The sequence below is a fragment of the Serinus canaria genome, chromosome 10, assembly GCF_022539315.1.
Source record: "Serinus canaria isolate serCan28SL12 chromosome 10, serCan2020, whole genome shotgun sequence".
In the NCBI taxonomy this organism is placed as follows: domain Eukaryota; kingdom Metazoa; phylum Chordata; class Aves; order Passeriformes; family Fringillidae; genus Serinus; species Serinus canaria.
Window position 1 is genome coordinate 20106184 of NC_066324.1, and position 14019 is coordinate 20120202.

At 47.9% G+C, this 14019-nt stretch overlaps 1 protein-coding gene across 4 annotated transcripts in view; it reads left to right on the top strand.

Moving 5' to 3' along the window:
- Positions 1-13594, top strand: part of SIN3A (SIN3 transcription regulator family member A) — a 33571-nt gene extending 19977 nt beyond the window's left edge. For 3 of the 4 annotated variants that reach the window (XM_030228449.2, XM_050978398.1, XM_030228448.2), the window contains exons 10-21: positions 1021-1139; positions 2622-2832; positions 4354-4470; positions 5169-5407; positions 6608-6791; positions 6961-7534; positions 7995-8164; positions 9174-9347; positions 10037-10129; positions 10464-10558; positions 10733-10940; positions 12269-13594. In XM_030228449.2, the coding sequence (XP_030084309.2) occupies positions 1021-1139; positions 2622-2832; positions 4354-4470; positions 5169-5407; positions 6608-6791; positions 6961-7534; positions 7995-8164; positions 9174-9347; positions 10037-10129; positions 10464-10558; positions 10733-10940; positions 12269-12499 (2415 nt within the window). In that variant the 3' untranslated portion in view covers positions 12500-13594. The remainder of the gene's footprint in view (positions 1-1020; positions 1140-2621; positions 2833-4353; positions 4471-5168; positions 5408-6607; positions 6792-6960; positions 7535-7994; positions 8165-9173; positions 9348-10036; positions 10130-10463; positions 10559-10732; positions 10941-12268) is intronic. The other variant, XR_007778416.1, reaches the window with a different exon arrangement.
- The last annotated feature ends 425 nt before the right edge of the window (positions 13595-14019 follow it).

Consider the following 14019-nt stretch of genomic DNA (forward strand, 5'->3'; position numbering starts at 1 on the left):
CACAGCTTGTACCCATCTACAGCCAGCTGGCTGCAGTGGGGGAGCTCAGTTTACAAAGTTTTCATATTTACATTGGGCTGGGTTGTTTGTTTTTTTTTAATTTCCCCTCAGAGATTAATCTAATTAATTGCACAGTTGTTACCTGTTGCTGGTGTAGCACAAGTGATGGAGATATGGGATGTTTCCAAGTGGTACCTTGGTGTCTTTTCTGAGATGTCCATACAGTGCCTTATAGCTCAGAGGGGAGTATGGGATGAAGTTAAAACCATCCTTTTAAGCAATATTCACGCACTGATGGCAGTCTTGGTGGCTCCCTGCTGATCTGGTGAATTCTGCAGTGTGATGGGAACAAGCTAATGGTAACTGGGAACCAATTTAACATGAGTAAACCTAGAAATCCCTGCTGTAGAATTATAACCATAATGATGAATAACTTAACAGTGATAGATCTCAGTCTGATGTGTATATCCTGCTGTTCTTGTGGGAAAGGTAGTGGCGTTGGGATGAAGTTTGGCTTCCTCATTCTGTGAAGATCAGGGTTACAGAAGGAGGATTAGAGAGGTTACAGGAGGAGGATTGTCTGTGACAATCCAAGCTGGAAGCAGGCAGAGGCTGGAGAGGTGTTACCCAGGGCATGTTCTCATACCCCCCACTCCTACTTGAAATACTCTCTGGAGTTTAAAAGCAGCCTGGGTGGGTTTGTGGTGCTGCAGTTAAAAGTGATGTTTTTCATGATTCCAGTGTTCTGTAATCCAGCTGTTACAGGGCTCTCTGAAGGATTTAGTTCTTCACTTGCAGCTCCTTTCTTAGAGTAATGCCCAGTGCTGACATTGCAGGGGATCCCAGCGTGGGGGTGGCTCCCAGCAGTACGAGTTTGTCTGGCCCTGTGTACAGGGCAAGTTCTCTCTGTTCAACTCAAAGGTTTGTGTGCCTGGATGGGAAACACAGTGTCAAACCCAGGTCTCCTGGACCTCCCCCTGCTGAGTGTCACCCTGACAGTTCCCCTTCTCTCTGGCTCAGGTCCGCAAAGCTCTGCGTAGCACCGAGGCGTACGAGAACTTCCTGCGCTGCCTGGTGATCTTCAACCAGGAGGTGATCTCCAGGGCTGAGCTCGTGCAGCTGGTCTCCCCATTCCTGGGGTAAGTGCAGCCCCTTTCCTGGTCTGTTTCTCTTGTGGAGCCAGGAAAGAGACACTCACCTTCACTGTCTTATGCACTGCCCTTTCCTATGCCTTATCCCAGAGGGATTCCCTGCTGTGTCCTGAGAGAGGCAGTGTGCAGGAGCAGTACAGGTGTTGCTTGCTGTGTGTCTTCCCTTTCCAGGAGGGCAAACAAAATTATTAGCAGGCTGTTATTGCAGTTTCTTGCTCTGGAATAATTTTCAAATTATGTCATTTGAGAAAAGATCAATTGTCTTAATTACACAGGAAGTGGTTCCCCCCCCCCCAAAAGCAGATCGCTCATATAAACTCACTAAAGTTTCCAAAAAGCAGCTGAATTCTATCACAAAGCTAAAAATGTTAAGAAACTCTGTACTTTAAATAGGAATTTATGACTTCCATGATTGTCAGCAGTGTACAGAACAGCTGTATTAATTGGTTAAAATTAACAGTTTATCCTCTCATCAACTTTGGGCAGCAGGATTAGTGTTTCTTTTGCCTGGGCACTGAATTTCTGGTTCCAAGGAAGAAGGCAGTAGCAACATAAATTGAGTTCAGGACCCCATTACAGTAGCTACTGTGCAGAGAACTTCCCTAAGGAGCTTCCACTTGCTCTGTAAGCCTACTGGAATTAGCCAGGTATCAGCAGGATGCCTGACTTTAGGTGGAAAAGGTGCAATATTTGACAAGAAAATTCTGTACTTTCCCCATCTACTGCCTGTGCTCCTAACTATAGGGAAAGATATAATACAAGGTTTTTTAATTCTGGAGTTGGACATTATCTTTTGCCATATAATGAAAAAGCAATGAATAACTAGTGATTCAATTAGTAACAGGTTCAGTTCATCCTGTTGCTGGAGCTTTGAATGAAATAAGAGGATGTGAGCAAATGCTGTATTTTAGACAAATAAATTCATTGGGAAATTCTGCAAACAGGCAAACTTGGGCCTTGCAGGCAAAGGTTTCTCCATGATTCATGCTGCTCTGTGAAGTCTGGTTGAAGCAATTGCTTGGCACTGAGACCTTTTGTATAGTTACAGAATTGCCTTTTGGTTTCTTCTCGATGCCTCTGGGAAGGAAAGGTCTGATTTAAGGTTCAAACCATTGGCAAACAATGAGGAGCCTGGCCTGAGATCAGTACCAGGGTAGTTTGGGGAGACCCAGATGTGCCTGTGCCACGAGTGCTGTCCCCATAGCAAACCTTTGGCAGCTGCTCCTTGCTGGTCACTAATCCTAAAGCACCTTAGTTGCCCCAGGAGAGCAATCCCCACCTGATCAACAGCAGGTGCTTGCTTTCCATTTGGTCAGGCTCTGTGGGAGTGGGGTTGAGCAGAGAGAGTCTTCTCACCAGATTGATAATTTAGATTATTGTCTGTAGTAGTCACTTCTAGCCTCAGCATCACAGCTCAGTGCTGTTTGCATTCTGTTTAGCTCGTTTTACACTTCATTCCTTTTATTTTAGGAAATTCCCAGAACTGTTCACTTGGTTTAAAAACTTTCTGGGATATAAGGAGTCTGTTCACATGGAGACGTATCCCAAGGAACGGGCTACTGAGGGGATTGCCATGGAGATTGACTATGCCTCCTGCAAGAGACTGGGCTCCAGCTACAGAGCCTTGCCCAAGAGCTATCAGCAGCCCAAGTGCACGGGGAGGACTCCACTGTGTAAAGAGGTAAGGCAGGGGCTGTGCCACAGAGCAAGGCTCTTCCCAGCCTTTTTAAAGCATCGCAGCAAAAGCGAGCAGAACAGAGCAGGATGGGGGACTTTGTTTGTATCCCCGTGTTGGAAAGGTTCCTGGGGGTGTCAGGGCACATCTGCTGGTGGTGGGCACGGGGCTGGGGCCAGGCAGCTGCCTGCCCAGCACTGCTGCACACTGCTCCGTGCTGCTCCTGCAGCCAGGCGTGTGTGGGCACACCGTCCTGGCTCGGGATCGCCACGGCACGTGTGGCAGCCCCAGGGGAGCACACCTCAGGAATTCCTGGTGGCACTCCCATCAACATCTGGATCATATCCAGAAGCTGTTGCACAGGGTGAGGTGTCAGTCTAGGAACTGGGTTGTGCTGGGAGTTGTGGTACCCACGTGCCTTTGATGGTTGGCATCAGTTCTTCTCCAGCAGCGTTTGTGAAAGGTTTGCATAGAGAGTTGGGAGGCAGCTGGAGAAAAACCTACTGAATAGTTATGATGGTTAATTACTGACATACCTAATGCTCCTGCATCTTATTTATGATGTGTTATGTGGTATGACCTCTGAAAGGAACATTAACATTGCAAACTTTAGTAGGAGATGACAGAACTGGTTTTCTGTGTGGTCTTGATGTGATCTCAGAGGTCCTTTACAAGGTATGTATGTAATTCAGGATTATTGCTACCTTTTTACCTAAATTCTCACTTAGTCTGCTTTCAGAGTTGTCTCTAGGCCAACTCTAAAAGAAAATCATGTTTTCTGTAGACAGATTCTCCCACGTATTCCCTCAGATGCATCTTTCTTTCTCCCTGAAATGCTGAATTTTTAATCCTTGTCTTGACACGTCTCTCAAAAGCTTCTTGTGTGATGCAGTTACAAACTTTTCTCCCTGTGAGAATCTAATGACTCAGTTGTTCAGGCTTTGGGTTTATGGAAACTGGACCTGGTTTTCAAGACTGCCTGCCAAAATCATTGTTTCTTTGCCTTTGGCCTCTTTGAGGTGGTTGTTGGGTGGGTTGTTTGTTTGTTTGTTTGTTTTTTAATGTTCTGCTCCTATACTGAAAGCTGCAGGTGCTGAGCTGATTTGTCAGGAAAGGTGATGCTGGAGTATGGTTTTATACTTCCAAATAGCCTTATTGGAGGCAGCAACTGTGTCCTGTCTAACAGTCAGGTCTGCTGTGGTGACCATGCAGTGTTGATGGTGAATCACACATGGGGAACCAGCTGGTTGCAGCTGACTAATCCAAAGCAGCAGAAAAAGCTCCTTTCACCTTTATTTTCCTCTTCTCCCACAAGGTTTTTCCTCACAGCTCCAGCCTATGAATTTTTCAGGCTGCCTGGCTGTTTGGGTTCTGGTTGTTTGGGGTTGCCCTGTGGCTGCTGAGCTTTGGAAGGCACACACACTTTTTCCAGCTGGGAATTAGAATGTCCCATCAGAAGACTGCTCTTGAAACTGGCCAGGTGTGATCCCCTTGAACACTGACCACGACTCTTGTTCTCCCTCAAAGGTTTTGAATGACACCTGGGTCTCCTTCCCATCCTGGTCTGAAGATTCCACATTTGTGAGCTCCAAGAAGACCCAGTATGAAGAGCACATCTACAGGTGTGAGGACGAGCGTTTTGAGGTAAATTGCTTTTCCTTGGTTCGTGTCTCAAAAAGCTCTGTTCTGTGAACAGTTAATGAGTTTGGTGTAATGATACCTTTAGTTCTGCATCTTTTATTGTGTCTGCCACCTGGTTTTTGGCATAAAAGCTTGTTTTCTCTTCATGCAAGAAGCAGAGGCTGCATAACCACTAAGAGGCCACCACTGCCCCTCACCTTTTGTATGGAGCATTTAGTTCACCCCTCTCCACGTGAAATTGTTGAATGGCCAGCATGGAATCGTTGCATCTTTTCTGTTCTTCCTGCCCACATAGTGCATGAGAACATGCATTCCCCTGTAATCATCTGCAAAGCAATATGTTCAGGATTTTAAATGACTGACATTTTGACTGGAAATGGAAGTTAGCCGGGCAATTACCTGAATCTGCACAGATTTGGCACATCCTTTTGTAGAGTAACTATCAATTGTGTTCTGTTCCCAGCTGGAAGATATAATTTCTGAACTGTATCATTCTGGTAGCCTTTAAATTCTTCCACAGCATTATTTAGGTAGCAGATGAAATGTAATTGGATTATTTTAGAGCAGCTGAACACCAAAGTGCTCGAGTACACCTTGTTAAACAGGCGCAGCTTCTTGTTTCGTGTCACTTGAATGTTTGCTTCGTGAAGTATCATGTTTTGTCTATTCAAATGCTACGGCTAATGCTCTGTTCTCTCCAGCTGGATGTTGTCTTGGAGACCAACCTGGCAACCATCCGCGTTCTCGAGGCAATCCAGAAGAAGCTGTCACGCTTGTCTGCGGAGGAGCAGGCCAAATTCCGGCTGGATAACACCCTGGGGGGCACCTCGGAGGTGATCCACCGCAAGGCTCTCCAGAGGATATACGCTGACAAAGCAGCTGACATCATCGATGGGCTTCGCAAGAACCCCTCTGTGGCTGTGCCCATCGTGCTGAAAAGGTACTGGCTGCCCCAGCACCCTGCCCCAGGGTCCCTTCCCAAGGGTAATGCGCTCTATGCCCTCCAAATTGATGGAAAAGTGGCTGATTTCTGCCCCTAAGGAGTGTGCCCTCCACAAGCATGTGAATTTGCCCCAAAAGGTTGTGGCTGCTCCACCCCTGGAAGTGTTCAAGGCCAGGCAGGGCTTGGAGCAACATGGTCCAGTGGGAAGTGTCCCTGTCCATGGCAGGGGGTGGAACAGGATGATCTGTAAGGTCCCTTCTGAACCAAGCCATTTTGTGATTCTATTATTCTGTGAAACTAAAAAGTTCATTTATATTCTGGATAGTTGGTGTATTCCATAATAATCACCTAGAGGGAATTGTCCTCCTGAAGCAAAATCCTTACAGCTCAGCTGGAAGGATGTAGAGCTTTTGTTGTCTCCTCTTTAAACTTTTTTCTTGCCTGGTGTCAGCACTGTGTGTAGGGCAAGGGAACTGTTGTCCCAGGGCTAACTGTGATCCCTTTCCAAATCCTATGGGTCAGTGTGCCCAGATCATGGTCTCTCTGCTATCCTCAGATTCCCTGAGGAATGTTTCTGTTGTCAGCCTCCCCTTCCTCAGTTAAAGAGGAATGGATGTTGCAGCTTCCTGGGGAATGTCGAGGGGATGTGTAAGCAGCACATGCTGTTTTATCTCTGTGGGGCTCTTGGTCCTGTGGTTTGGAGCTCTGGAGCTGGGCAGAGCACCCTTCCTAGGATACCTGCAAGGTCCAAGTTTCCCTGCCCTTCTTCAGCTGAATCAGGGGTGCTTTCCTTGGGATGCTGAGTCAAGGTTCAGGAGTGCATTCCCAGGATACTCAGGTGTCCATGCTTTGTTCAGTTGTCCAAACTAAGCTGCCCCTCTCCCACAGGTGGAGCTTTCTGGGCATTTCTGAGAGACCCAGGGCCAGCTTTTTTTGCCTTCCCTGTTCCTTTATTCCCTCTCCTGGGGCTGCTTTGTTCCTGCATGGTTTTACCTACATGTGAAAGAAACCCAGAGTGGTTTCTCCAGAAGGGTGTGTCCAGGAAGCACCTCCTGGAAAGCTCCTTTCTGTGGTATATCTTTGATCCATGCCCATTTCATTGGGAGTTCAGCTCTTGTCAACACTCACCAAGCACCACAGGCTGAGGTTTTTTTTACGTGCTCACCTCTTAGCTCACCTTTGTTTTCTCGATCCAAGGTTAAAGATGAAAGAGGAAGAGTGGCGAGAAGCCCAGAGAGGATTTAATAAAGTCTGGCGAGAGCAGAATGAGAAGTATTACCTGAAATCCTTGGACCACCAGGGCATCAACTTCAAGCAGAATGATACCAAGGTCCTAAGGTCAAAGAGTCTCCTCAATGAAATAGAAAGCATCTATGATGAGGTGAGATGGTCACCAACAGTTTCCTTCCCTCGAGTTTATGCACTTTGCTAGTGCAGTTTCGGTTCCTCTTCCTCACAGCTTGATGAGGGAGGAAATCAGTTTCTAGTAGGCTCTTGGGTGGTGGAGAGGAATTGCTTAGGCTGATTTTTATGCTGTTTCTCCTTTGTAGAGGCAAGAACAAGCTTCAGAAGATAATGCTGGAGTCCCCACAGGCCCACACCTCTCGCTAGCCTATGAAGACAAGCAGATCCTGGAAGATGCTGCCTCTCTCATCATCCACCACGTGAAGCGGCAGACAGGAATCCAGAAAGAGGACAAGTACAAAATCAAGCAGATCATGTATCACTTCATTCCAGACCTGCTGTTTGCTCAGCGAGGCGAACTCTCGGATGTGGAGGAGGAAGAAGAAGAGGAGATGGATGTGGACGAAGCCACTGGGGCTGCAAAAAAGCACAACGGTGTTGGGGGTAGCCCTCCCAAAACCAAGCTGATGTTCAACAACACGACAGCCCAGAAGCTGCGGGGCATGGATGAGGTCTACAACCTCTTCTACGTGAACAGCAACTGGTACATCTTCATGAGGCTGCACCAGATCCTGTGCTTGCGGCTGCTGCGGATCTGCACCCAGGCCGAGCGGCAGATCGAGGAGGAGACGCGGGAACGGGAGTGGGAGAGGGAAGTGCTGGGCATAAAGCGAGACAAGAGTGACAGTCCTGCCATCCAGCTGCGACTGAAGGAGCCCAGTGAGTGACTTCTGGTGGGAGGCTGGGGGCAAAAAGGTGTTTCTGTTTGTAGTGTGGTGACAAGGTGTCTGGAGTCTTCAGGCACATGACAGCAGTGACCCTTTAAGGTGGGCTCTCTTTTATTATCCCTGGGGAGATGGGAAGATGTGGAGAACGTAGGACTTGCACTAGCAGAAGGATAGCATGCAGCAATTTCATAAGAGCTTTTGTTGTACACTTGCATATCCTCAAGTTCCCTAAGTAAAACCTTTCAGAAGTAAATTGCTCATGGAGGAGGCCAGAGCTAGAAAGCAAAAGATTATGAAAATACCTGTGGCCTTAAAAGGTCTGGTTTTATGTACAAAGATTTATGTCCATAAAGGACAAGTTTAAGTAACTCTTCAGCTTACGTGGGCCATCTGAGGACCAAAGCCCTTCCTGGGGGTGGTGTGCCCATGTGTCCCCTTCTCTCCTGCTGCAGTGGACATCGATGTTGAGGATTATTACCCGGCCTTCCTGGACATGGTGCGCAACCTGCTGGACGGGAACATGGACTCGTCGCAGTACGAGGACTCTCTGCGCGAGATGTTCACCATCCACGCCTACATCGCCTTCACCATGGACAAGCTGATCCAGAGCATCGTCAGACAGGTGCCTGCAGCACGGCCTGGGGGCTGGGTGGGGCAGGGCAGAGGCAGCAGGCATGTTGTTTGCTCCAGGCTTGCATTGGAGGCTGTGTTGTATGCCCACGTGGGGAATTTCAGGGGTAAGAAGGTAAATTCAGGGTGTTTCTTCACCCAGCTCTCTGACTCTCATAGTAGAGAAATGATAAAAAGTGATTTTTGAGCTGTTTGAATTATTGCGAATATCCTCTACAAAGTTTTCCTTATGTTTTAGGATGTAGTATTCAAAGCATGTCCAGAGCTAATCTTGCTTTAGCTTTGAAAAAAGCCCAAAGAAATTACATCTAAATAGTTCCTTTCCTTTCCATCAGTGCTGTAGGAGTGCACACTTTTTCTAAAAACCTTTTGTCTCTTTTATCTGGCTGCTGGAGTAGCTCATTTTGGCTGTTAAACTCCAGTCCTTTTATTGGGTTGGTAGGAAGAATGCATGAGCAAAGGAAAAATTCTTGTGCCTTTTTGTAGCGTAAAGAACAAAAACAGACACAAGGGGCTGGAAGTGGAATAGCTTGAAAGGGCTTTCCTCTTTCAGAAGGATAGAGCTGCTCTTCAGAAGCCCTTCAGTCCAGAGATTAACTGAATTCAGAAGACAGTTGGGAGACTTTTGATTTTTAAACTTACACAAAATATGGATTTGATCTTGAACCTCCCACCCCTCTCCTCAGACACAGCAGCAGCCCCTTGGTGAGGAGAGGACACGCTGTGTCACGGAGCTCTGGCCCTTCCTCCCCTGCTGCTGATCAGAATGTTCTCTGTGTCTAGTTTTTCTCTGAGTAGCTGTGCTTTGTCACCTGCTAATTTTTCTAAAGATCTTGTAGGCTTTTCACATAGCAGCAGAGATCATCTGCAAGTGGAAGAAGCTAAGGGATATTTTTTTGCTTGAGCTCAATCCCGTTGTCACACCCTTACTTTATTCCATTCTGATGGGGACGTGGCAGCCTCCCTGACAAACCCCTTGTCCCCGTTGCTCCTGTTTGCAGCTGCAGCACATCGTGAGTGATGAGATCTGTGTGCAGGTGACAGACCTGTACCTGTCAGAGAACAGCAACGGGGCCACCGGAGGGCTCCTGGCCTCCCAGTCCTCCCGCACGCTCCTGGAGGCCGCCTACCAGCGCAAAGCCGAGCAGCTCATGTCCGAGGAGAACTGCTTCAAGGTAAAGCTAGGCTCTGCACCGCAGTGGAAAACCAGCAGGAGCTGAGAGGGTGCCTTTGAAGGAGGGAGAGACACTGGTCCTTTGAAAAAGAGCCTTCTTTAGGCACCCAAAAATGAAGAAAATTAACTCCGTCCCAGCCAAAACCAGCGTGCGTGCTGCCAGCTTTTGGAGCACAGGTTAATGCCTCTGTAAGGGCCCCTCAGAAATGAAGTTTCAAGGAGGAATCTGTTTCCTGGAACAGCAATGAATATCCCCTCTGCTTTACAGCAGCTTTGGGCTGTATCATACTGACTGCTTGGCTGCCACTCTGTTTGATTTGTTAGCTCAAACTCTGCTGTTTCTCTGGTGTCTCAATTTTGTCGACTGTTGGGAGATCTGCCACTACTGACTGGGCATTGAATCACTGCTGCCTGCATACATTGCTAATAAACCTGTGCTAATCAAATCCATACTTCCTTTGCTGGAGAGGCAGGAAGTGGTCAGGCCCTTTCTGAGCCAGGGAAGTACTTTGGATAAAAGCCTGAGTGTATAATATCTCTTCCTGTGCCCTCAAACTTAATTTGAGGGCCCAAGAAGCCCCCAAAACTGCCAACTTGCTTCATTGTCCCTTTGCCCCAGTGACAAGTGAAGGTCTTTGTTTCTATTTCATACCTCCTCTTGCTGAAGTTCCTTCTGGTTTTTTGTTATAGCTGATGTTCATTCAGAGCAGAGGTCAAGTTCAGTTAACCATTGAGCTGCTGGACACAGAAGAGGAAAACTCAGATGACCCTGTGGAAGCAGAGGTAAGGGTAGCTTGTCCAGAGAGCTGATTATGATGGTCAAGGTTGAGTGTCCAACTGAGTGGTCTGTTAGCACAAGACAAAGAAACATCAAGGATGTGCCATAACGCTTCCAGTGATGCGAGCTGGCAAATCCTTCTTGGTTTATTTTGTATTAGAAAATACTCAAAGCCACATAAAGAACCATTGTACCTGCCTATTCGGGCATAAGATGCCCAGAGCCTTCAGAAGGCATGTTGTGTTCTTCTTCTACCTGGCTTCCAGCTTAGCCTCCTCAAGCCCTGCAGTTGTTTGGTGGCAGGGCAGTGGCTGATGTGTGCTCTGTGCTTGCTTCCAGCGCTGGTCCGACTACGTGGAGCGGTACGTCAACTCTGACTCTACCTCCCCCGAGCTCCGCGAGCACTTGGCCCAGAAACCCGTCTTCCTGCCCAGGTGAGTGGCCAGGCTGTGCTGGGAAAGGCCCTTGGAGCTCATCTCGTTCCCCCCCTGCCTTGTGCAGAGACACCTCCCGTAGACCCTGTCCAACCTGGCCTTGAGATCCACCGCCTAGGCTGAGCTTACACCCGGGCTGGGTGCTAATCCCAAGAGGGGTTCTCTGGTTTGCAGGAATCTGAGGCGGATCCGCAAGTGTCAGCGTGGTCGGGAGCAGCAGGAGAAGGAAGGGAAGGAGGGAAACAGTAAGAAGTCCATGGAGAACATAGAGAGCCTGGACAAGGTGGAGTGTAAATTCAAGCTGAACTCCTATAAGATGGTGTACGTGATCAAATCAGAGGATTACATGTACAGGAGGACCGCGCTGCTGCGAGCTCAGCAGGTAGGAAGGGGCTGCTGGTGTTTCCTGGGAGCCAGGGGAATGAAGGAGGCATTGCCCTTCCAGTTGTTTGGGAAGCTGTAGAGGTTTGGGTTTATCCAAGATGAAAAGAGCTTGTGACTCCAGATGGATGAAATATAGGAGGATTGCACCAGACGAAACTGGTCATCTGGATGCTTTGACACTCTCCTTTTCTCATTTTATGGGAATATTTCCATCCACTTCTATCGTGTATTTAGGTTTATAAAACAGCTATTTACCATGTTTCTTGCTGATGAGATACAGGTAGTGGCTTTAGTTCATTAGTTGTAAAGTAATTCTCTTAAACTTTGCATCCACATCAGATGAAAGCATTTTATTGCAGCGTAGTGACTCTTTGAAATGCTGATACTGAGGATTTTGATTGAATTCTACCTCATTCAACTGGCACCAGCCTCAAGGAAATGTAAGCTTATAAGCAGGATACTGTGTGCCAGTGCTCTTCATAGAGAATCTGAGCATAAGTTCTTCAAGTGTGCAGCTTAGCCCTTGGTTACTGGAATACAATGAGGGAGCTGTAGAAGCTACTTTGGATTTTGGAAAAAAATCTATTGGATTTAGCAGTTAACACCCCAAAGCAGTTAGTCTCTGGGAGGAGAACAAACAAATAATAAAATCTGTGAGTTTTAATCTGGAGGTTTAATTATATTGGCTATTTTCAATTATGACCGTAGCCATGGCTTTATACCATCTGTCCTGCATTTTACATTCCTTAGGCAGATGCTGTTACCCAAAAAAGTGCACAGTTCTTCCTCTCCTGATGATTCTGTTAAGTCAGAGCTTCTTGAGCCTATAAGACCTGAGCTGGGTTTTAATTTTTTGTAGCAATTGTGTCCCCAGTATGTGTAACACACATTGAACTTGCTCTTTCCTGGGACTGTGCCCCTCTCTAGGGGCTGGGGACAGACTCCAAGGGCTGGGAAGAGCAGGACTTGCCTGGTCCTGGGTGCTAGCAGAGGAGGGCAATGCAGAAGGGACTCACTCTGAGCTGGGCACGCAACTTTCAGGCTCTCACTGGATATGTTCTGCGTCCCCAGCTTGTGAACTGCTCTATTAAAGAGCATAAACTTTTTATATTTCTGAGCTCATTTTGCCACGTTTTAGCTTGGAGAGGAGACCCCCAGGGGGACATTCTTGAGAGCTTTCCCTCTGTTGTTAGTCCAGTGCCTGCATTACAAATTCCCTGTGTGTTTGATCCCCTTGCTTGTGTCGCCCAGCAGCCAAGCTTGGTGTCATGCTGCAATTTGGGAGCCAGAGCTGCCTTTTCCTAACACCTCTCCCTGTCTCTGCAGTCCCACGAAAGGGTGAGCAAGCGGCTGCACCAGCGCTTCCAGGCCTGGGTGGACAAATGGACCAAGGAGCACGTGCCCCGCGAAATGGCAGCCGAGACAAACAAGTGGCTCATGGGTGAAGGCTTGGAGGGCTTGGTGCCCTGCACCACCACCTGTGACACTGAGACCCTGCACTTTGTCAGCATCAACAAGTACCGCGTCAAATACGGCACGATATTCAAGACACCCTAGGGGTGCCCCGGGGCGAGGAAGAGCCCGGGGGATGTGTGTGTGTGCACGCAGCCAGGGAAGGAGGGAGATGCCTTTCTCCCCTCACTGTGTATCTCTGTCACATGGCCACTTGAGACTTGTGCGTGGCTGGTGCAGCCCGTCCCGGCGGGATTCCCCGTGGGGATGTGGATCTCTGCCCGGGGCCGTGGGCTGCCGGCCCTTTCTGGGCAGGAAGGACCCTTCTCTGAACTGAGCCATCCCAGAGAAACACCACGAGCTCGTACACACCAGCAGCGTTGAGGCTTTGACTCCCCGGAGCGGCGAGGGAGGGGAACAGGATGCTCTCCACCACCGGCCTGCTGGGATGTGTCCCCGAAATGCCCAGGTGCCTGGACTGCTGGGATGTGTCCCCGAAATGCCCAGGTGCCTGGACTGCTGGGATGTGTCCCCGAAATGCCCAGGTGCCTGGACTGCTGGGATGTGTCCCCGAAATGCCCAGGTGCCTGTCACCACCGGACTCCTCTCCCAGCGGGCTCCGGTGCGGGGCCGGGGCAGCGCAGCCCGGGTTCCTCTCACTCCCTCCCCTCCCTCCCAGGCTGGACTCACCCTGTGCAGATCGGTCTGTCCTTTCTAGTGCCAGTGGAACTGTTTTATTTTTATTTTGGGTTTTTGGTTTTGGTTTTTTTTTTTTTTTTTTTTTTTGGTTTTTTTTTTTTTGTACCTGCTTGTTTACTAGTCTCTCCTAGTGCCATGCACCAGCTTTTCACACACTTGTACGTACACACACACAGCAGAGAACAACACGATTTTAACATGTTCCCCTCCTTTTTTGTAAATAAATGTACAAATTGTCAATTTTTTGGGTTTTTTTTCCTTTTTGTTTTGGTTTTTTTTTTTTTTTTTTAATTAAAGGAATTATGCTTGATGTGCTAGCATAACTGTACTAGCTTCTTGTGTACCATAGTACCAGGTGGCTTGAGAATTAGTACCGACAGACAGACCGATGGAGACATTTATTACACTTTTTACCAAAGGGAGTTATCATTGTAGTGCTTTTGTGTGGAAACTTTTTTCTCCTTTTTTTGTAAATAAAAAAAATAATGTCTTTGTTCTTAACTGGAGGAAGACACTCGCTCACCCACAGCCGTGTTCCTGGTCTGAGGCACTGTTGCAGCATGCAGGTTATGGGGTGGGAGAGGGGAGGGGGGAAGAGGGAGGTGTAATCCAACCCCTTTTCTAAGGCTGGCGAGAGGAAACAGCAGAGGCAGCGTGTGTGTTTGGGGGTTAAACAACTGAGGTATTAGCAGCCTGAAAAATATAGAGTATATAATTTTAATTTTTTTAAATGTTTGGCTTTTTTCCTGGTGGGTAATTTTTATCCACCTTGTCTTCCAGCTCCAAGGATCTTCGCTTTTGGGAAGTGTTGCTGAGCAACTCAGCTGGGGCTGATTGTGCTGATGTATTTTTCCTTTTCTGTCTTGGAGAAAACATCATGGGAAATACCAAGCCAGTATTCGACAGAGCTGCTCTGAGTGTGTGTG